Source organism: Trichechus manatus, unplaced genomic scaffold (assembly GCF_000243295.1).
Source record: "Trichechus manatus latirostris isolate Lorelei unplaced genomic scaffold, TriManLat1.0 scaffold00088, whole genome shotgun sequence".
In the NCBI taxonomy this organism is placed as follows: Eukaryota; Metazoa; Chordata; class Mammalia; order Sirenia; family Trichechidae; genus Trichechus; species Trichechus manatus.
The window spans coordinates 8,547,745-8,570,242 of NW_004444024.1; the positions used below are offsets into that span (position 1 = coordinate 8,547,745).

The window sequence follows — 22,498 nt, forward strand, 5'->3', positions numbered from 1 at the left end:
CCTGAAGTCTAGTAAATAATGCTGTATATCTGCAATCTTGAACAATCACAGCTTTGGGGTCAAGGTTAGAATTTTACAAATGTAATCAGAAGCTGGCATTTCCCACACATGTTTTGACACTTTAAAGAAAGGGGCACTGAAGTGAATAAAATGTTAGTAGTGTTTTGAAAGAAGTAGGAAAGAATTAGACACTTTTTTAAATGTAACTATGACTTTTAGCTTTAGCTAAAGAAATCTGAGGTCAAGTCCCAGACTTCAGGGACCCATAAAATTTCAGGAAAAGACATCCAAAAGTATGCTCTTGGATGACTCTGAGTTGTTAGAAATTGATACAAATCAATCTGTCTCACCTTAATGTCTGGACTAGAGAAACTGGATTCTGTATATGCAAGTGTATTAGTGTTGAGTAAGTGAGAACAGAAATGAAGAATCCCTTTTTTTTTCCTGGGACATTTTTAGGAGTAGGTGTGCAGCTCTGTGGACAGTGGAGGAGAGGGCTGGTGTTCTGTTGCCCCTGGGGGACTCCTCTAGCCACCCCATTCTGCGATTCATGGTGAGAGAAACTGAAGCCCCATGCGACCACATGGTTTACCCAAGGTGCTTTCACCAAAGTTCTTTCTTGGAGACACAAAAAGAAAGGTAAATTCTAACATAAGGAATTAAGCTTGAGTGTGAAATATTCTTGTTGTTTGACAAAAATATTGTCATTAACGAGGATACCACTGTCAAATTCCCTTAGATTTTTATTCTGAAAACCAATCTCTTCTGAGAAAGATCAAATTCCTTCCATAAAAGAAAGGGTGGACTGAAGCCTCCAGAAGAGGATCTTTAATTCCTATTATAATAATCTGCTCTGGGAAATGTCACTGGCAGTAAAAAAGACTTTTTTGCTGGGGACTTCGCCATAAGGAGCCCAGATTTGTCTTATTCTTTAGTTCTCTATACAAGCAGGAAGGCAATCAAGTCATTCTTTCCTGTTTATGAGGGCTACAGTGTGTAAATAAACAGGACCTCCTCTCTTATGCTTCCACTGCATGGAGGTCTCTGAATCAGTGTCACGAATACCAGCTCTTTCTCTGATATGGGAAATAACTCTACCGCAGCATATGAACTATCTGCGCTCTAATGACCTATTGTATAATAATAAAATCTGATAACAAGAGAAAATTTAACACTGAATTTCTAACTTTCCACATCAGCAGTTGTTTTCTTTTCTTAAATGACCCTCAGAGGGAGTGCAGTTCCCTGGAAACATAAGAAAGTGCTTCTTATTACCATCAAGGATTAAAAAGGGCGTTCTCCTTCTCATTTCTATTCCAACAAGAAAGGGAAGCCACCCACCATTGTTTCCCTCATTTTCATCTGACAAAGTTATTAAAGTGTTCTTTCAGCAATAAGGTGTTGGGTTTCTCAGTCGGGATGCAGCTGGCCACAGGCAGACAACCACAAAGAGCAAGTTGCCATGCAGGGAAATTAGACAAGGACAAAGAAAATGCTCACCACACAATGAAAGGTAAAAGAATTCTGTGCCAAGTCCTTTCATCTGAGCTACTATGACTAGTTCATTACTTCTTCAATGTCCTATGACATTTTTCTGGCATTTATTACTGTCAACCTTGCTCTTGAATCATGCACATTTACCTTGATGTATTTGTTATCTGGGGGTGGGGGAGTGGGAGGTGAAGCACCTGCAATTCCAAGGAGGAATTTTCTCTGAAAGAGTGATAACCGGGTGTGCAGGGGAGTGACTCCTTAGCATGAAAATAAGAGGGATATTCCTAAAGCCAGGTTGAAGAACATCCACAAAACACTAAAGGCAGCATAGCCTGCCCACAAACTGTCATGAATCATGTGTGACTTGACTTAGGGAGAATTCCCTAAATCCCTGGTCATTTGACTCAGATGAGATGCTTTTATCTTACAAAAGTCTGACAGTCGTGAACTTTTTGGAACTTGGTAAGGTAAGCTGAGGACTCTGTAATCAGGTGATAGAAAATAGAATTCACTCTCTCTGGGCTTTGCTAAGAGGCAGGGCTGTTTGTGTGTGTGTGTGTGTGTGTTTCATAGGAATGGGCTCCTTTGGGGCTGAGATGACTATAAAAGGTCATTCGGTCCTCAGTCATGTGGAAAAGTCTTCTGAAGATGAGGGAAAAGCAGAGTTTAAGTAAAAAGACCCCTCAGATGAATAGGTTCATTTCTCATTAAGGAGTTTCCAGAACAATCATAAGGTAGGATGACACCTACATAAACTATCAATCGTGCACAGTAAGACGACGTGGGACATCCTGCTATGGAGAAGCAGGGAGGATAGCAATCAACTATGGAGTGGCTTAAGAGGGTGGTCTGAGGCAAACAAGGTGAGGAACCCTGAGTGCAGCCATAATAACAAGACACGGACTCTGGGAAGGATATTAACCAGATGTTTTACAGAAATTCTAAGCTGAATTTTGTGGAGCAAGGAGGTGATGAGGAGCTCTGTACTGAGGCTCAGAAAATTCAGGTTCAAATTCCTGTTCTACCACTTACAAGTTATGTGACCATAAGCCTCAGGTCCCTGAGAAAGAGGAAATATGATGTACTCCTTCACAGGGTGGTTGCTAGGAGTATAAAGTAATGCAGTCGAAGTCCTTAGCACAGTGCTTGGCACGCTGTAAATACTCAAAAAATGGAAGCCATTATTATCAGTAGTAATAGTAATTAACGTAAGGTACTCTATAACCATTTATCAACCCAGTGATCGAGCAGGGGCAGGGACTGAAGGTACAATTTAATATCAAGCTACAAAACAAACGGAATGAAATCTAAAAAAATGCAAGAGATAAGAGGTAGCTAAGTTTGCTCAAAATTTCTTTTGTTATTAAAAAGCTTTGGAGCTTTTCTCCCATTCTCTATAAGACCCAGGAGGTCACTTTCAGGATGGGAGAGACACCCAGAATCCTGCCTTCTAAAGCCATTTGCTACCATCTGATCACAGACCACTGCATTAAAAAAAAAAAAAAGGAAGGGGCAAAAGTTAAAAATACACATACACACACAAAAACCAGTTCATTCAATAAAGAGCTTTTGGTGTGTTCATTCCAAGATAATAAACCAAGCAAAACGTCTGGCTGTGTTTAAAACCAACAAAACCAGCAGGAAAGACAGAAAGAAGGGAACGCAGTGATCAGCTTGTTTTCAAAGCTGCCCGCAGTGCTGCTTCAGCAGGAGCCAGTGATGAGGCGCTCCCAAGACGGGAAAGGAGACAAATGCAGACAGGGCTGAAGCTGAGGGCAGAGACGGGGGAGCCCAGGCCTCATGGGATGCAGATGTGGCCTCTGGGCTTGAGGGAGGCTTTCCCCCAGATTCCAGGCCTCCTTGAGAGCTCTGGTTTAAGAGTACAGTGGGAGTGGAGATCTCAGAGCTCAGCCTGATCCAGCCCAACCAGATAATGATAATATTATAGTACTAATACAGTGGCTACGTTTATTGAGCGCTCTACTATGTGCTAAGTTCTTTACATGCATTTTTATCCCCAGCTTACAGGTGAAGAACCTGAGGCTCAGAGAGGTGACGGGACTGGCTCACAACTTCTAAGTGGTAGCATCATCTGCCTCATTCCTGAACTCCAGCTCCTTAACACGAAGCTATACTGCATTTATGCTCTTTTCTGGGAAGGGCTAAAAAGCAAGGCATGCTAACCAGGTACCTGGGATATGAGAAATGCCAACTGGGAAGGAAAAGTTTGAAAACATCCAATTGTGAGTTTAAATCCAATTAATATCTAGGAAAAGCCAGTCACAATATTGCCAGATAAAAGGACTTTTTGCCCTGTTTCTGCATGCAACAGGGGCCCAGGCTTGGCCCTGAAGTCCCCAACAGACAGAGGTGCCAGGCAGACCAGAGAAGGTACGTGGGCCTCGGCCCCCCCTACCGATGGTGCAGTGCTCGCCGTTCCAGCCGGGGCTGCACTCGCACTTGCCGTCACGGCAGGTCCCATGCTCCGCACAGCGTGGGTGGCAGGCCCTCTGGTCGCAGGCTGCACCCATCCAGCCATCCTCACAGCGGCAGGTGCCCCCTACGCAAACTCCGTGGCCACCACAGTCAGCAGCACAGATCTCTGTAGGGGGAGAGGAGAAGGAGAAGGGAGGAAGCCAGGGCAGGGAGGGAAGAGGCCAGAGGGGCAGGGGAGGGATGAGAGAGACAAAACACACATTGAGAAAGTTATTGTTTGGAACAAGGGTCACACTTGGCTACCTACCTAGGCTTCTGTGAGCAAGTGGGATTCCAGAGGCTTGGGGACTAATCGCCGTGGACAATGACCCTCGGACAAGAACAATTCTCTGGGCAGAGCCTGCTCTGAGCCCATTTCCCCACCAAAACAGGATGGATTGAAGGGCTCTGCTCTATTTGCTTTTCCCTTCTGTCAGCCTGTCCCTGCTTTTGTGCTTGCCACTTCCAAAGGGGACCGGCCTTCTGAACAGATGTGAGGAAAAGTCACATTTAATTAAAAACCAGTTATGTGTGAAAACAAAGTGAGGATGAGTCCCTGATGGCCAAGTCAAGTGCTGTAAGTCTTGGGGCACGTGAAGAGGTCCAGGGCCCGTGCTTCATCATAGCCTGACTCCAACTGAGGTGAGGCTGAAAGAGAGGCCAGCCCCCTGCCCATGGATATACTCTGGGTTGTTCTCCAAAATCTGCAGTTTGTTCTGTGCTTCTGCTGGGTTTACTCTCTGTCCTCTTGCTCACTCCTCCCCTTCAGCCCAACTCCAAGCACCATCTAAATGGGCTTTCAGATCCAAAGCAAACAATTGGGGTGGGGCGGGGGGGCAGAGGCACTTCAGAGCCAGAGTGGAGTTGCCCAGCCCTTCACAAAGAACTGTCTGTGAGACCATGCAAAACACACACAGGACTTGATTCACAAGCCTGTCGGGCTCCGGGCCAGCAACAGCTTCGTGGTTACTGCAGGCAGAGGTTCTGAACACTTCCAAAATGCAACTGCTGTTTAGGAAACAGGTTGGGCAACTGTGTCCACGGATGCTCTCTGCCAGGGCTGTGATGGAGACCTTGACTTGTTTCTTACACCTCACGGCCCGATGTTCTTCAAACCCTGGTGAAAATTCTAACATCTTTAATTTCTTTCAAGGTACATTTCTTTCACCTCCTTTGGTGAAACTGATACCTGTGCTAAGTTGTATTTGCCCATTACTCTCCCCCAGGCTGCACTCTTGGTTTAGAAGGCAGTACTATGCAGCTACTTTTGAAAAGGGAAAGAAAACAACATTAGATTGCAGAGGATCAGATTTGCATAGCAACCTAGAAGGCAATGGCTAAAATGATTGCGAACTTAAAGAAAAATAAAATTAAAAGTAAGAGTTAATATTTATATATATAAGTAATATCCATGCTAGCACCCTGCCAAGCACAGTACCTCAGAAGGGAGGTACTGCCTGTGGTAACGCATGGGATTTCTCCGCTACCCAAAGGACAGAGGCTGAGGTAAAATAGGCGGAAAAAACCTGGGTGTGGACCCGGGCTCAGCAACTTCTGAGCTGTGTGACCTTGGGCAGGTCCCTTGCCTTCCTGACCTGGAAAGTACGGGCAGTAATGAGGCTGCCTCAGAGCAGTCCTCTGCTGACCTAACTGGGCCAGAGTGAGCCCTCAGTGGAGTGGGGGATAGAAAAGGGCATGATGAACATCATTAGCTCAAGAAAGGTTTCTTGAAATTGAGGTCAGGACAATGAGTTTTAGACTGTAGTCTAAGGACCCGGTTTGTGAGGTCCATACTTGCTCAGTCATTAATGTGCTGTGTGACCTTCAGAAAGGCAGTTCCTCTCTCTGGGGATCAGTTTTCTCATCTATTGCAGGTGGAACCTGACAGTGTCTAAGACCCATTCCAGCTCTAAGATTACAGGATTCTATGATAAGCATCTGCTAGGTTACACAGCATAATCTACTCCCAAGGCTCTGCTCGAATGCCCCTCCTCCTCTGAGAAGTCTCCTGTGATTTACCCTCTGGTTATTCTCTTACTCCTTTCCTTCCCATATTACATGGTAGAGTGGTTTTCTGTTTCTGTGTTGGTTTTACCATCAGACTAGGAATAACCTGAGGATACGGGCTGGGTCTAATTTTGCTCATCACCACTATCTCTGGTATTCAGCGCAGGCCTTGGCACAGAATAAAACCTTAATTAAGGTTTGCTGCATAATGAATAAATCAGTGAGTGCCCAGAGCTACAGATACCTGAAAATTTAAAACAACTCATACACCCTGCTCAGCCTAGCTGAAAGTCAATCCAGGCCTATTTGTCTGCTTATCTCTCGAGAATTGCCCTTATGAAAACTTGCCAAGTGAGGGTGGGGCTGTGGATCACAGTGGTACTATATCCAGCAGTCCTCCAAGTGTGAGGCTTTCTTAGGATGTTTTTGAATTTCCTTCCCTTCTTGTTCACACAGAAAACATCTTGGGCTTTCCTCAAGACAAAGAATAACAATCTCCAAGCCCCAGGCCTCCCAAACCCTGTCCCTGAAATTCCCATCTCTTCTGTACAACACTACCAGGGCAATGACCTCCTGGTTACAATGGAGGCTGGGCCTGGGACCAGAGCTGGAACTTTCCCCCGAGAGCCTCAGGAGAGGTTAACTTACTATTTGTTTGGGTTTACTCAGCACTTTTTCCAGGTGGCAGTTTATGGTGTGACAATAAACAGCAAACAGCAGTTCTATTCACTGAGGTGTGAGCCAGGAGGGAGACAGGGTGCTGGGGCTGAAGCCTGGGTGTTTTCAGGCAGCAGGCATGTGGAGTTCACAAGGGACAAGAGCAGAAGAGGCAGACTTTTTCTCTCATTTGCCTGTCTGACTTTGGGACTTAGCTAACTGGTAGTTCATTCATTTATTAATTAATTGGGAGGCTGTGTGGATGAAATAATTTAAGGCCTGGAATCAATCCTGATTCTAAATCTCAGCTGTGCCAGCTGTGTGACCTTAGGCAACCTACTCAATTGTTCTGAGCTTCATTTTCCTCCTCTGAAAAATGGGGGTGGTGACAGCAGTCACTTCAGAGGGTATTTAGTGTCTGATATAGAGTAGGTATCAATACTTTCCTACTGATTCATTTTTTAATTCCAATAAATATTCCACACATACCTACTATAAGTCAGAGACTGTGCCTGGTGCTTGAAATACAGAGGTTGATAAAATACAATCTCTCCCCTACAGGAGAATAGTCCAGACAAAGCTGATACTGACATTCCAAAGGTTTTCCAAATAATTCACAGCTGTTACTTCTGTACCTTTTTGCTTATATGCAATGGATAAAAAACAAAACAAGCAGAAAACACACGAATCGTAGAATCAGACAGATCTGGGATTGAACAATGGTTTTGACACTTACTGGTTGGGTAATCTGCAAATTGCAAGTTACACAATTCATTAAGCCTCACTTTCCCTTTCTGAAAAATGAGGATAATAATTTTCACTTCACTAATCTCACAGCTTTGAAGTGTTAGGCTGAGTTCTCTGTAGGAGCAAAACCAGTGAAACGTATATATATAAATATAAAACAAACAAACAAAAAACCAAACCCACTGCCATTGAGTTGATTCCAAATCACAGTGACCCTAAAGGGTTTCCAAGGCTGTAAATCTCTATGGAAGCAGACTGCCACATCTTTCTCCCAAACAGCTGCTGGTGGTTTTGAACTGCCAGCCTTTCGGTTAGCAGTCAATCGCTTTAACCACTGCACCACCAGGGCTCCTTATGTATATATAGAGAGATTTAATTCAAGGAAATGGTTCATGCAGTTGTGGAGGCTGGCAAGTCCCCAAATCCATGAGTTAGGCTGGAGGCTACTCCTGACTCATGTAGTTGTAGGGGCTGATGAACCCGAAATTGGCAGGTCAGACAGCTGGCTGCTGGCTCATGAGGCTGCAGGAATTGGCAAATCCTAAAGTCTGCAGGTCAGGCGGCAGGCTGCTTGCTTTTGTCCCAAGAACTGGAGGTCAGATGATGACGAGTCAGATGCAGGATCCAGAGCGAGAGTGAGCCTTGCTGGAACATCCATTTATATACTGGAGGCAGGCCACACCCTCAAGGAAACCCCCTTTCAACTGACTGGCTGCTCGTAGCAGATCTCATCATGGAAGTGATTAGATTATATTACATTATGCAACAGCAATCAGTCCAACTTCTGCCAAAGCACTGAGAATCAGAGCCTAGCCAAGTTGACACATAACATTAACCATCACAGTTGGTGTTAGATCAAATAAGCCAAAGTGTGGGAAAGTGTTTTTTGGCTTAACAGGCCTTAGAGCTTATAAAAGCACCCTTTCACACACACTTTCTCATTTAACTATCACAGAATTCCACGAGACCACCTGGCTATAATCCTTCATTTAGGTGAGGATACTGTGAGCCAGACAGTGTAAGGGAATAGCACAAGGTCATGTGGTCATCTAGTGCTTTCTCTTGTTTTGACAATCCTCAGAACAATACGGCAAGATAGGAACTTTACAAAAGGAAACTAAGCCTCATAATAGGTAAGGAACAATTATATACCATGAGCAGTCTCCCCTTTGAGGAAAGAGCAGATCCTCTCCCTTTCTGGACCTGCTGCTTATCCTTTGTTATATCCATCTTATATATCTGAATATATGTGGAATGAAATGAGATCCTCTACTCAGAGTTTTCCAGACACTCACTCTAACTCCTCTCATCCAGAGACTGTGGAGCTGTTCATCCAAACATCCGTTTCCTTGCCAGTTTACACTAGACATGATCTCTTGGAAGGAAACTAAAACTTCCTGGTGGCTGGGTGCCCCTCCATCAGTCCTTTAGAAGCTGGGTCGTGAGCTCTTAAACATTTAATGGAAGGAGACTGAATGGGAGTGACCTTGATGTTTACGGGGTGCCAACTGATGGTAACACAAATTGTTAGCACTCAGGTTCTCCTCTGTAGATGGGCCTCTCTGACTAAGAGGAAAAGCAGAAACTTGAGATGCTACTTTATCATTTGGCCTAAAGTTATAGGCCGTATTATTATTATTATTTTATATACTTGATTTTTTTCCCTTAAAGTAAAAGGAATTGTTTTATTTTTTTCTTCTCCAATTCCACTTTGACATTGTTATTGTTGTTAGGTGTCATTGAGTCAGTTCCAACTCATAGCAACCCTATGTACAACAGAAAGAAACACTGCCTGGTCCTGTGCTATCCTCATAATCATTGCTATGTTTGAGCCCACTGTTGCAGCCACTGTGTAAATCCAACTCATTGAACGTCTTCCTCTTTTGTGCTGATCCTTTACTTTACCAAGCATGATGTCCTCCAGGGACTGGTCCCTCCTGATAACATGGCCAAAGTATGTGAGACGTAGTCTTGCCATCCTCGCTTCTAAGGAACATTCTGGCTGTACTTCTTCCAAGACAGATTTGTTCGTTCTTCTGGCAGTCCATGGTATATTCAACATTCTTTGCCAGCATCATAATTCAAATGCATCAGTTCTTCTTTGGTCTTCCTTGTTCATTATCCAGCTTTCACATGCTTATGAGGCTATTGAAAATACCATGGCTTGGGTCACGTGCACCTTAGTCCTCAACGTGACATCTTTACTTTTTAATACTTTAAAGAGGTCTTTTGTAGCAGATTTGCCCAATGCAATACGTTGTTTGATTTCTTGGATGCTGCTTCCATGGGCGTAGATTGTGGATCCAAGTAAAATGAAATCCTTGACAACTTCAGTCTTTTCTCTGTTTATCATAATATTGCTTATTGGTCCAGTTGTGAGAATTTTTGTTGTCTTTCTGTTGAGGTGTAATCCATACTGAAGGCTGTGGTCTTTGATCTTCATCAGTAAGTGCTTCGGGTCCTCTTCACTTTCAGCAAGCAAGGCTGTGTCATCTGCATATCACAGGTGTTGATAAGTCTTCTTCCAATCCTAATGACGCATTCTTCTTCATATAGTCCAGCTTCTCAAATTATTTGCTTTGACATGAAAGTAGTGATATAACTTCCCAGAGTGGCTGGTGAAAACCACATAGGATAATGCTAAAGAATACGCTCTGACAACATATATGCCTTTTACATACAGTTAACTGGTCCTTTGTGAAATTTGGGTCACAGCACCTCTCTAAGCCTCAAGTTTCCCCAATCATAAACTTGGGATAATACCACCTACTGTTAAGGACTGCTATAGGAATTACACTCATTGGTTTAATTTATTGAGTACTCACTATGTGCTCATCTTACAGGAGCACTGGGCATCCAGTGGTGATTCTGACATTGTTCTTTCCTGACCTCAAGGCATTTATATTCTAGTATGGCAGACAGACATAAACCTAAATTAATAAAATTAAATGAGTTAACATGAATGAAAGTATTGCTTATAGCAGAGTGCCTGGCACACAGTCAGGATATAATAAATCATACACACACACGTCTTTATAAGAAAGAAAATGTGATGTAGTAGCAAGAAGACTAAATTGAAGTCAGAAGATCAGACATGAGTTCTGATGTATGCAACAAGCAAGCATTTGATGATAGTTGACTTTCGTGTAATCAATGTCAGGCCTTTCTGAGTGAATGCTGGAGGGCTGTGGTCTGGGAGGAATCTTTTTTTAAAAAAAATAATATTCTATTGTGTTCTAGGTGAAAGTTTACACAGCAAATTAGGTTCTCATTTAACAACTTTTGTACAGATTGTTCCATGACATTGGTTAAAATTTTCATAATGTATAGCATTCTCAGTATTTCCATTTTGTTTGTTGTTTCCTTTGATCTAGCTTCCCTTCCCCACCATGCCTTCTCATCTTTGCTTTTGGGTAAATGTTGACAGTTTGGTCTCATATAGTTGATTGTTTAAGGGAGCACTTTACCCATGGGTGATATTGTTTATTTTATAAGCCAATTTATTATTTGGCTGAAAGGTGACTTCCAGAAATAGCTTCAGTTCCAAGTTTCACTATTAGGGCAATAGTCTCGAGGGTTCCTCTAGTCTCTACTGGTCCAGTAGGTCTGGCCTTTTTAAGGAATTTTAATTTTGTTCTATATTTTTCTCCCGTTCTATCCAGGACCTTCTATTGTGTCTCTGGTCAGAATGGTTGGCAGTGGTAGCCAGGCAACATTTAGTTCTTCTGGTCTTCGGTTAGAAGAGGCTGTGGCTTGTGTGGGCTATTAGTCCTGTGGGCTAGTTTCTTCTTTGAGCCTTTGATTTCCTTCATTCTCTTTTGCTCTATACGAGTAGAGACCAATAGTTGTATCTTAGATGACCACTCTCAAGCTTTTAATACCCCAGATGCTACTCAGCAAACTACGATACAGAACATTATCTTTATGAACTATGTTATGCTAATTGACTAAGCTGTCCCCAGAGACTTTGGTCCTAAGCCTTTTAACAGTAAACCAATCCCGCGAGTTGTTTGGTTATGTCTAGGAAGCCTGAGAGGAATCTTTTGAAGTACATATGAAGGACCCAAGCCCTAGGGTTGACTTGGTTCAGATTTTGACTCCCTGATTTCCTAGCTATGGGTCCTTGGAAGAAATACTTAATCTTTCTGAGCCTTAATTCTTCACCCCAAAATGGGGAGAGTAATAATGCTCCCCCTAAGGGGAAAGGTGATGATTGAAGGAAAGGATGTACGTGAAAAGCTCTACATAAACTATGTTGATTTATGAGGACCTAAGGGAGCCCTGGTGACGCAATAGTTAAGCGTTTGGCTGTTAACCAAAAGGTGGGCAGTTCGAATCCACCATTTGCTCCTTGGAAACTCTGTGGAGAAGTTCTATTCTGTCCTATAGGATTGCTATGAGTCAGAATCGACTCAACGGCAACGGGTTTAAGGTATGTTGAGAAGGAGCTCTGGTGGCGTGCTGGTTAAGTGCTTGACTGCTAACCGAAAGGTCGGCAGTTTGAACCCACCAGCCGCTCCAAGGGAGAAAGATGTGGCAGTTTGCTTCCCTAAGGATTTACAGCCTTGGAAACCATATGAGGCAGTTCTACTCTGTCTTATAAGGCCACTATGAGTCTGAACTGACAGCAACAGGTTTTGGGATGAGCACAGCTCTAAGTCACCCAGCAGAAGAGCATCTTACGAAGAGTAAAATATTTACTTTTCCAGTGTTGTTGTGTTCTGTCGAGTTGATTCTGACTCACGGTGACCCTATATGACAGAGCAGAACTGCCCCACAAGGTTTCCTATGCCATAATCTTTACAGGAACAGATCACCAGGTCTTTAATCCTGAGGCACCACTGGTGAGTTTTAACTGCCAACCTTTCAGTTAGCAGCTGAGTGCTTAACTATTGCACCACCAGGGCTCTTTGCTTTTCCAGTGGCAGCCTCAAAACTTGGGTCTGAAGCACTTCCTCTGGTCACCTTGCCTGGCACCGTTAGGTAAAGCTGTATCAAAATCTTATTAGAAGTCTCTTGAAATCAGGTAAAATCCCCAACTGTCCTAAAATTCTCATTCTAAGCTTGTAAAGTTCCTGACTGAACTATATAAGACCTTGGAGATGAACCAGGTCAGACCCAAGTACACATTAGATCTTCTACTATGGAAAGCCAAACCCACAGCACTTTCCTCTCCCCACTCTACTCCTTCCCTCGCTTCATCGTGGATGTGGACAGGTCTATCTTCTCTGCAGACTGGAAGCTCACTGGATGGCAGGGCCTATGTTTATTCATCTTGGTTCCCCTGGCAACTAGCACCAGGCATGCCACATAAGACCTTTCAACAAATATTTGATGAAAAAACAAAAGAATAGAGGAAAACTTCATGGAGGAGGTGTTAAGTCAGTTGGCTCGGCTCTATCTTAGTGCCACATTGTCCAAAATTTATTTTGTTAAATATATTCACATAAAAGCTCAGCCTCCTTTGTGACTAAGCTCCTTAGAAATTCATCTTCTCCAGTCTCTGAGAACTCTGTAATTTTAAACTGTCTCAATCCTTATGCTCGCAGACACATGCTCCTTCATGCTAGTACCTGAGCCACAACTATTCTCTTTCTATCATGTGGAAGGAGGTGAACATGTGAGGAAGGGCTGAAAAGGGTAGGGGGAAGATAAAAAGTTCGGCTATTGGGTAATTATGCCCCAAAATGTATACATAAGGGGGAAAAAAAAACTGCCCTAGGCTCCTCTCATTAAATGTTAATCCCCATACAAGCCCAGATGAAGTCTGGGACCTATCAAAACTACGTTTTAATTTGTCTGGACTTATTTTACAATCCTGTCCATTAAAATAGCTGGAAGGGAAAGCTGTGCCTTTCCCCATTAAGGGGGAGTGACTTATGCATAATTTTCTCATAAAATTTCTTTTATTTGGAAAGATGCTCAAAATTGACATGAGTAGGGCACAGAGTGGACCCCACCCAAGGATTCTGCATGGTTACTGAAGCTGTTTTAAAATTTCAGGGATGTGGAAACATAGCCTTGGCCCCATCTGACCTCCTGGGAAGTCTTTATTAGTAAGTCCTGTATTTAGTACTAAAAAGGATAATAGGTAAAATACTTCCATTTTGCTTAGAACCTGAGGTTCTCAGAGTGACCTTAAGAAATTTTAATAGAGAGTTAAGTAATTTAAAATGACTCCTGCTAGGATTTTCCATTTCATCCATTCACTCATTGGAGTTACTGTACAGCTTGGGGAATTTCTCTGAAATCCCGGAGCAGTTAAAATCCAAATCACACTATTCAGCATTTGAGCAAAAACAAGGAGAAAATGGAGTGCCTACAATGTGCCAGAACCACTCTTGGTGGCACACAAATATGACCTCATTAAATCCTTACAACAGCCCTGCAGTGACATTATCACTCCCGTATCATAGTTGAGGAAACATCTTGGAGGATTAAGGGACTTGCTCAAATGCACTTAGCTAGAACGAAAGGTGACTATGATTAACACAGCTTTTGGTCTGTGAATTGTGGGATCAGGTTTAGGCAAAACCTTACATGTAATCTGACAGTGTTCTCTGATTGTTAATTACATACTAGATCATCCCCACAATTAGACTATCAAACAAATAAAAAACCCAAACCCATTGCTGTCCAGTCGATTTGACTCATAGCAACCCTATAGGACAGAGCAGAACTGCATCATAGGGTTTCCAAGGCTGTAATCTTTACGGAAGCAGACTGCCACATTTTTCTTCTGCAGAGCAGCTGGTGGGTTCGAACTCCTGACCTTTCCATTAGCAGCCAAGTGCTTAACCACTGCACCACCAGGGCTCCTTAACTAGACTATTAAAAACAAAACAAAAACAAACAAACAAAAAAATTGTTGCCTCCAAGGCTCCAGGCTATAGGATCCCTGAGATCAGAATCTAGGTCTCCCTCCTCATGCTGACATAATGCCTATCACATGAAATATTCGTCATTTTGTTTATCTGTTTATTCTCCACTCATTTGTGTGACAGCCTATCAGTTAATCCATCTGTCCATCCACCCAACCACTTAATCTTTTAACCAACTATCCAGTCTCCAGACCTTTTAACTGTTCATCCATCCGTCCATCTGTGTGACCTAGGCCTGTTTTCTCATTTGCAAAATAGGATTTCCCCGTTGCTGTTGGGTTGATTCCGACTCATAGCAACCCTATAGGACAGAGCAGAACTGCCCCCTAGGGTTTCCAATCTTATGCCGATTTTTTGGTTAGCAGCCAAGCTCTTAACCTCTGCACCACCAGGGCTCAGAAAATAGGGTATAGACACCAACATCTCAGTTTTACATGCAGGTTAAATGAATACTACATAATGTGCCTCTTATCATGCACATCTTTTACAGAGTAAACCCCCTCCATATGGCAACTGTATCATGTTTATGTGTTGGAAAGAGCCAGTGAAATGGAGGGTTTAAGATACTAGAAAGAGGAAGAGCATGATGGTTCAAATAAGGTACCTTTCAACAGGAGAGGACTGGATCTGGAGCATAATTAAAGGGATAGGCTTAGTGGGAACCTCATCCTTTGGGGAGAGAATGCAGACTGAGACACGTGTGAGGCACAGGTTGTGTGGGGAACAGACATAGATAATGGAAAAGTGCTTATTCAATGGTCTCAGTATTCCCAGTGAGGTAGGAGGCACAGATCTGTGCTGAGAGTGATGGGGGGCAGGAAGGGGGTGGGGGAAGGAACTGGTGGATAGATATGAATTTTGAAAGATCCTCTGTGGGAGAGGAAAGCAAGAACTTACAAAGTACAAATAGAAGAACTGCAGCTGGGAGGGTCTAGGAGATGCTGAAGATCACAAGTCTGTGGCAGCCCAATCCACATGGTGACTCTGGGCAAGTCACCCAAGCTCTCTGACTCTGATGTCTTAATTTGGTCTAGGGGTACTCAGAAGCCCAGCTGTAAGATCAGAGATGGTGAATGGTTGGAATGGTCCCAGAGTTTTCAAGGTAAGTGGCATGGAAGAAAGGCATGGAGAGAAGGGAGTTGTGAATAATGAAGGAAGACAGCTGGAGGTGAAGGACCATGGGAACAAGAGATGACAAAGAAGGAGGGCAAGCCAGGAGAGAGCTGAGGCCAGGAAAGAAGTGGCCTAGATTTAGATGGATGTAGGAGAAAGGTAGAAAAAGTGGAAGAAAATTTAAAGGGGCAGTTTTTATGGTCAGAGCATCAGAAGATACCTCAGAGAGTCTATAGAAGGAGAGACAGCCCAAAGAGAGGACATGCTTTGTCCTATGCCATACTGAGACATACATGTCAGTACTTGAGCAAGAACTGGCTGGCTGCCTTTAGAAAATAGTCAAGTAATGGGACGGTAAGATACATGGCTAAAAGAGGGACCTCATCCCACTCTTTGGTCCCTCTCTGTTCTTCTGCACATGGTGTTTCTACTTTTTGGCTATCCTTCTCCTTGATCTTCACATGTTCAAATCTAGACATGCTATAAGTTCTGGCTCCAATGCCACCTCCTGGAAGCCCCCTCCAAGTGCCCCAGCTGGAAGGGGCTTCACCTTCCCCTGCCTTCCCAAAGCACTTTATGTGTATCTTTCTTTATCGCGGTTATTATTATTAGTCTGCCTGTGCTGCCTCCAGAACCCTGCCACAACCAGATCAATATCTGCATTCCCTAGTGTGCCTTATACAGGGAACATATCACCTCACTGCATCCATGTATTGCCACATTCCATTGGTATGAAGCAAAGTACACTGTGTGATTCTATGGTTTTGCATGATGCAAAGACTTGGGAGTCAGGCAAGCTGGGGCCAAAAGCCTGTTCTGCCATTTCCTAGCTACATGAAGCAAATTGTTGCACATCTTTGAGCCTTGTCTTTGTCATTTATAGAATGGTGATGATAGGTATCTACCAGAATTTTAACATTGATTTAAAATTGTATTGAACACCTACTGTGTGTGTGCTAGATACACCTAGAGGCTGGGGATACAGGTATTAAGATAAAATTATTTGTCATAACCAGGCCCTGTGTCAACCATCCATCCATGTCCCTGACCCCACCCCAGCTTCAGTGCTCCACCTGAAGGCTCCACCCAGTGCAGACAACTGGTAGGTGTGTGCCTGTGTGGAAAGACCAGGGGGTACTCTGCAGGCCCTGGCCTCAGCATTGCTGAACCATCTTCTCAGGACAAAGCTCTATAAGATGGAGTACTGTGCTGACTACTGAAGTATGTTGCTTGACCCTTGCAGCCTGCACCCCTCCTTCTCCAGAAGACCAGCTAGTATGAGAAGAGGCTACACTGGAGCCCAGAGCAAAGGAGGCTGATACCAGAGATACAAACAGGCCACATGGGTAATTAAAGTCTTCATCTTCATCTATGCGAATCGTGTTCAGGACATATGGGGTTATGCAAGGGGGGAAATCCTTTGTGGAAAAGCACCTCGATAGTCATCCTTTATAGAAAGGTTAATTTGAAATATTTTGATTTTGTTAGGTCTTAAGACAGACCACACAAATTATATATTTAGCAAAGATTTTTTACAGCAATTTTAGTTAAATGCCTGGCCAGTGTCATTCAGCCATTTCTTGGCTATGAATTCTCATAACGTTTAATTGACATCAACATATGGTGGTTCTTTTGGTCACTGTCTTGTCTCATTATCCTTAGTCACTAAGAATCTAATAATTTGAAAAGTCATTAAATAAATCAACATTTTACTTAAAAAAAAAAACTCCTGTCATCAAGGAACCTGAGTCTATCCATATGTATAGATGAGCACAGAGCCAGTCACCATGCCTGGCACAGAGCAGGCTAATTACATGTTAACTCTCTTTCCCCCTTCCCACAGGCCAGATCTCTCTATATTTTGAACAAATAGGTGTTCCCCAAATATGGCACCCACTCTCCCTCCCTCAGTAAACTGGGCATGATAGAGCTTTTTAGTCTCAGTGCAAGAGATTCAGGAAGAAGCCAGAAGGGGAAGAAGGTATAGGAAAGGAGCCTCCAACCTCCTTAGAGTAATTAGTCTCCTTTAGACATTAAGGCCAAACCCAAGCTACTCTCCTGTGTTTTTCAACTTCCATCACTATCACCCGAGGGTCAGAGCTGCTCCAAGCTATGGTTTTACTCCACAGTTCTTTATGGCAGAAAGCTAATGAGCCTTGGAAACCACATGGCCTTTCACCTCGCTCAAGAAGCTTGAAAAGCTTTCAAATTAAGCAGAAAAGTGGATTCCAGTATGTTGGTGCATAGCAAGTCTTCTCATCTATTCCCTCAGGACTAGAATTTCAAGACTTCACGATACATCTACCACAGGAAGTAGTAAGCCACTGCTGTTCATCTTAATTGGAGGGTATGTGGCTTCCTGATTAAAGAACTCAAACCTAGCTTGCAAGAGGCCTCCAAACAAAGTCTGACTTTGTGGAAGGATAAAAAACTAGGACAAAAAGCTGGTGAGCAAAGAAGCCAAAGAAAAACATGACTGGGTTGTATATTTTTGGCCAGGGCTGAAACACATCAGAAACCCCACTAAAAGAGCCCGGTTAGGTTAACTGATGGGACTACTGATGTTAAATCCTCTCCCCAAAGAACTCCAACTTTGATATCCTTTTGTAAAAGGCCTATCTCTCCACCCAGTTATGTGCTCATCTATCCAACTTTCTCCTGGATATCTCCACCTGGAGATCTCCCAGGCATCTTGAACCATATGATACTAGAGTTAAGTTTTCTAAAACCAAACCAGACTGGGCCATAGCTCAGCTTAAAACTTTTAGTTGTTCCCCATTGACAGATAAAACTGAAACTCTTTCATGATCTGACCTCTGTCCACTTCCCTTACCTCTTCCCCCTCACCGCTGCTGTAAATACCCTAAGCTAAGCCACTTCAAAGTGCTTGTCTTTCCTAGAAAATGCCATGATCTGTCACATCTTTGTACATGTTGCAAATCTTCACTTCTATAACAGGCTGCCTCATGGTGCTCCCCTCTTCCTTCTGTCTCTGCCTACTCAAATCCAGCCTCCCCCACCCACCTTAAATACCACTTCCTCCAAGAAGCCACCCTGATCACAGCAGCTGATAGTGATTGCTCTTTTCCTTGAACCCCTGTAGTTTTGCCAGATACACCATTATCATGACTTAATTTTCATGGTCCCCGGCAGTGTTACCAAATGAAGTAATACCTACAAACCTAATACCTGATGCACCAGCTGTTGTTGGAGTGTAAAGCTTGGTAATGGTCCACTGCAGAGTTGTGAAGGGGATAAACACGAAGCCAGAGAGGCCTGAATTTGAATCCTTCTTTCCCCAGAGTTATTCTGGGCAAGTCACCCAAGATCTTCGAATTCTGGTTTCCTAGGAATAATACCATCTGCGATGTCAGAGGCTTATGTATTTGTCGTTTGAATAAGTCATGAAGCACATACATGAAGAAGCTCTATAAAATGTAAGCTTTCCATTCAAAGAATAGTTTTTTTTCTTTTTTTTTTTCTAAATTGTAAGTTACTATACCAGCAGTTTGAGTCAGGAAGACAACTGGAGATTTTGTACAAGACATCAGCCTGGGCATCCAAACAGAAATCTGACTCTGAAGTCCAATTTCAGCAAGGCTTATATTTGCATACTGAAGAGCTCCAATTCTGATAGAAAATGTTCCAGGGCTGTCGGGGGAAATTCTACTAAATTACAAAGCTGCCAGCTCCTCGTTTAGCAACCTTTAATTCTAGAGTATTTAGCAGCATGTCTGTCTGGGCCCAATTTCCCAGACTTTGATTAAATGTTAGGAACTGACCGTCGCCTTGTATCTAAACCTCCACACCACTTCCCAGATGACTGGTGGGCTTGTCTCTGCCTCCCTCCCACACCTCCTCTTTCTTCTCTGCAGCTGTGTCAATCTCCCAGAGATTTCGTATTCTGAACTTTGATTTTAAGCTGTCACGAAGGGGTACAGGAAATGTCAAGTCTCAATGGATATTATTCCTTGGGTGAAATTCTAACCTTGAGTCTCCCCTCCCATAACATACCTATACAGAAATAGTCCAGCTTGATTGTTTCCTTTTGATGTTTAATTGGATGTCAGTGCTGTGCTTTCTGGGCTGAAAAGCTAATGCTTCTCAGAGAGGGAACAATTCTGGCTACACAAATGAGACTTGTAACAGGGGAAAATGCTCAACGCCAAATGTAATTTTCTCTCCCATCCATGAACAGGAGACAATTTCCCTGGCTTTAAAGCATCTCACTCAGTCTCTCTGTCATTAATAAGAATTAAATTCTGTTCCCTCAAATTTGTATGTAATTATATTTTGCCTCGTAAATAAAATTGAATTACCATTTTCAGAATTTAGCACTAATGCAACTGCTATGTTTAGAGCTTTAATTTTTTTTTAACCCCATCGCTTTCAGTTTTTTTTTTTTTTTAAGTGTTGGGTGTTATTTTTCAGTCAATTGTGACTTAATTTGATAACAGAGCTTTTCAGCTTCCTACCCATCCAGTCACTATTGTCATTACTTATGGTTTGTGATTTTCTTTTCTTCTTGTTTGGGGGTGGGGGGTGGTAATAGAAAGACAAGAAATTGGAAGCTCAAAGCATCTGAGTTTGAATTCTGGAAGGTCCCCTTAAGAAGGAACTTAAGTCGGGTTGAGCTAAAACAGCTAAAGAAAAAGCCCTGACGTGGACTGTGAAAGGGAAATCTTCAATGTATAGTGAAGTATTTTTTTAATGCAAGATTTTCAGCAAGGCATTCAGTGGACTCTCTGATTTGAACCCTGTCTACCTTTCTGGCCTTACTTCCTGCCATTCACCCCCCTGGCTCCTAGTTTCCAGTCAGACTGAAATATGACTTTCCAAAGAGATCATGTTCTTTCATATCCTTGTACTTCTGAGAAGCTCAAAAAGTACAAGGAAATTGAGCCTCTGAGAGCGAAAGTAAATTTTTTAAGGCACATAAACTCAAATCCAGGTCTTCTGGCTACAAACCTTCATTATATAAACTGCTCACAAACTTATATGTATTATAGCCTAAAGACTATTTGGCTAATTTAGATCTAATCATGGATTCTGAAAACATACACTAATACTTCACTTACTGAGTGCTTATCAAATGCCAGACACTATGCTGGACATCATGTATATAACATTTATTTATATATCTATATCTGTATATATATAAGCTAATTTGAAAAAACAACCCTGCAAGGTAGGTATCATTAGCCACACTTCATGGATAAGCTGAGTCTTGAAAATCTAGCTTGGCCCCACTCCAAATCCCATGCAATTCTTACTGACTGCACACACTATCTCCAAACCCATGTCACTGAGTCTCTAAAACATCTCCACCTGTTATTCCATGAAACGCAATTGCAATGAAATAAGAATCATAAACCACTAGCATGAGCATTTTACAGGCAGAATCTCTCCCATGTACTGCTTCTGTAAGCCAGCAACCCAAAGGAATAAAATGTAGTGAGAGAGCCCTCTCAAATAAAAGTTATTTATGGAAGACAAGACTAGAGAGAGCTCAAAGAGCAGTGGAAATGAGGAATGAATTATACGGGGCCAGAGGACAGAAGGCTGCGGAGCTGGGGGGTGGGAAGGAAGGAAGACCCGAGGGAGAGCCAGAGGAGGGACAAAGGATGGGGTGAAGGGATTGCATTTGAAATGGTGCCCTGGAAAATGCCACAGAGCCTGAATCTTCTTTAGAAGTCATTAGGCTCTGAGAGAAAGGTAGGCTATTCAGTTCTAAAGACCATCTCAAAGACTTTCAATTCCTTCCTTTTTCCTAAGGTAGCTCTGAGCCAAGAGGATGAAAAGCCAACTAAAGCACTTGGGGGGATGGAGGGGGAGGCACTCTGCTCAGCGGTGCTGGTGAGCATACCCACTTTATGCAAAAGATGATGAGGCATCCAGCCCAGCAGGGGCTGCTCCCTGGGGATGATGGCTTGGAGGAACTGAAATGATGCCAGCCCTTGTCCAGGAGGGGTTCTGGCTGGCTGGCACTGCACGTGAAACTAACATGAGCTAGGTCTAGAAAGCGACACAGAAGAAGCCCAGGGAGTCTGATTTTAGCCCTGTAGAGTGTGTGCGTACGTGTGTGTCAGGGGCGGGGGGTCCTGAGAAAGAAGAGATTAGACTATCTCACAATGTGCTGGGGTCCTTTTGAGCAAAGTCTTCAGTTGTAGCCCTTCCTTCCTCTGACTCTCTTTTTATCACTTTGACCATTCACTGGTTAAGTCAGTCATTCAATAATCATCGAGGACCTAATGCGTGTTTGACCCTATGCTAAGGATATAAAGATAGACCCTGACCTCATGGAATTCACAGCTTGGCTAGAGAGAAACACACTTAGAATACATTGCACAGTCTGCCATAGAGCTTAAGAGCAACCTTGGGTCAGATCTGGTTTGAATCTGGACTTTGCCACTATCACAGGAGATGCTGGCAAGTTATTTAAACTTTCTGAGCTTCAGTGTCCTCATTTAGAAAATGGAACTAGTAATAATCTCCTTCACGGAGCTGTTATGAGCATTAACTAAGATAACAGTTGTAAAGCACTTAGTTCAGTGCCTGGTACATGGTAAGCACAAAGAAAATGGTGGCCTTTTAATTAATGTTCCATCCTGTGGTTGACAGGAAGAAAGGGCCTGGATTTAATTCAATCTTGGTCACTGATTAGTTCAATTACTTTGGCCAAGTCATTTCCCCTCTCCAACTCTTTGCCATCTGTAAAACAACAGAAGTAATTACCACTGCCGCCACCACCACCATCATCATCCCAGACGGCTCAGGTAGTCAAGTCCCCACTGGGCCCAGAGGTGAGGACAGAAGTGTGTTTGGTGGGGGTGGGAGTGGGGGATGTATAACCTTGGCTCTTCACAGGAATCTGTTCAAACAGTTCTCTTGCGTGATTTGTCAGGCAGGAAGATCACATGCATTAAAGGAGGAATTTCTGAGAAGAGACTGGAAGTTAAGTTGCTGGGAACCCAGGGACATAAGTAAACACTTGTATAAAATCTGACTTCACTGTTTCCACAAACCTAACCAAAGTGCTGGGGAACTTGTCAGCTCACATTACATTACAGGGCTGGTTGCTGAGTGCAGGGCATGTTGATTTAAGCTGCCTTCATTAAATCCTA

At 43.1% G+C, this 22,498-nt stretch overlaps 1 protein-coding gene across 1 annotated transcript in view; it reads right to left on the reverse strand.

The window, feature by feature from the left end:
• The window catches only part of TENM4 (teneurin transmembrane protein 4), a 435,533-nt gene that overhangs the window by 127,819 nt on the left and 285,216 nt on the right, over positions 1 to 22,498 (reverse strand). The window contains exon 12 of the mRNA XM_004382006.3: positions 3,911 to 4,096. Within this exon, the coding sequence (XP_004382063.1) occupies positions 3,911 to 4,096 (186 nt within the window). The remainder of the gene's footprint in view (positions 1 to 3,910; positions 4,097 to 22,498) is intronic.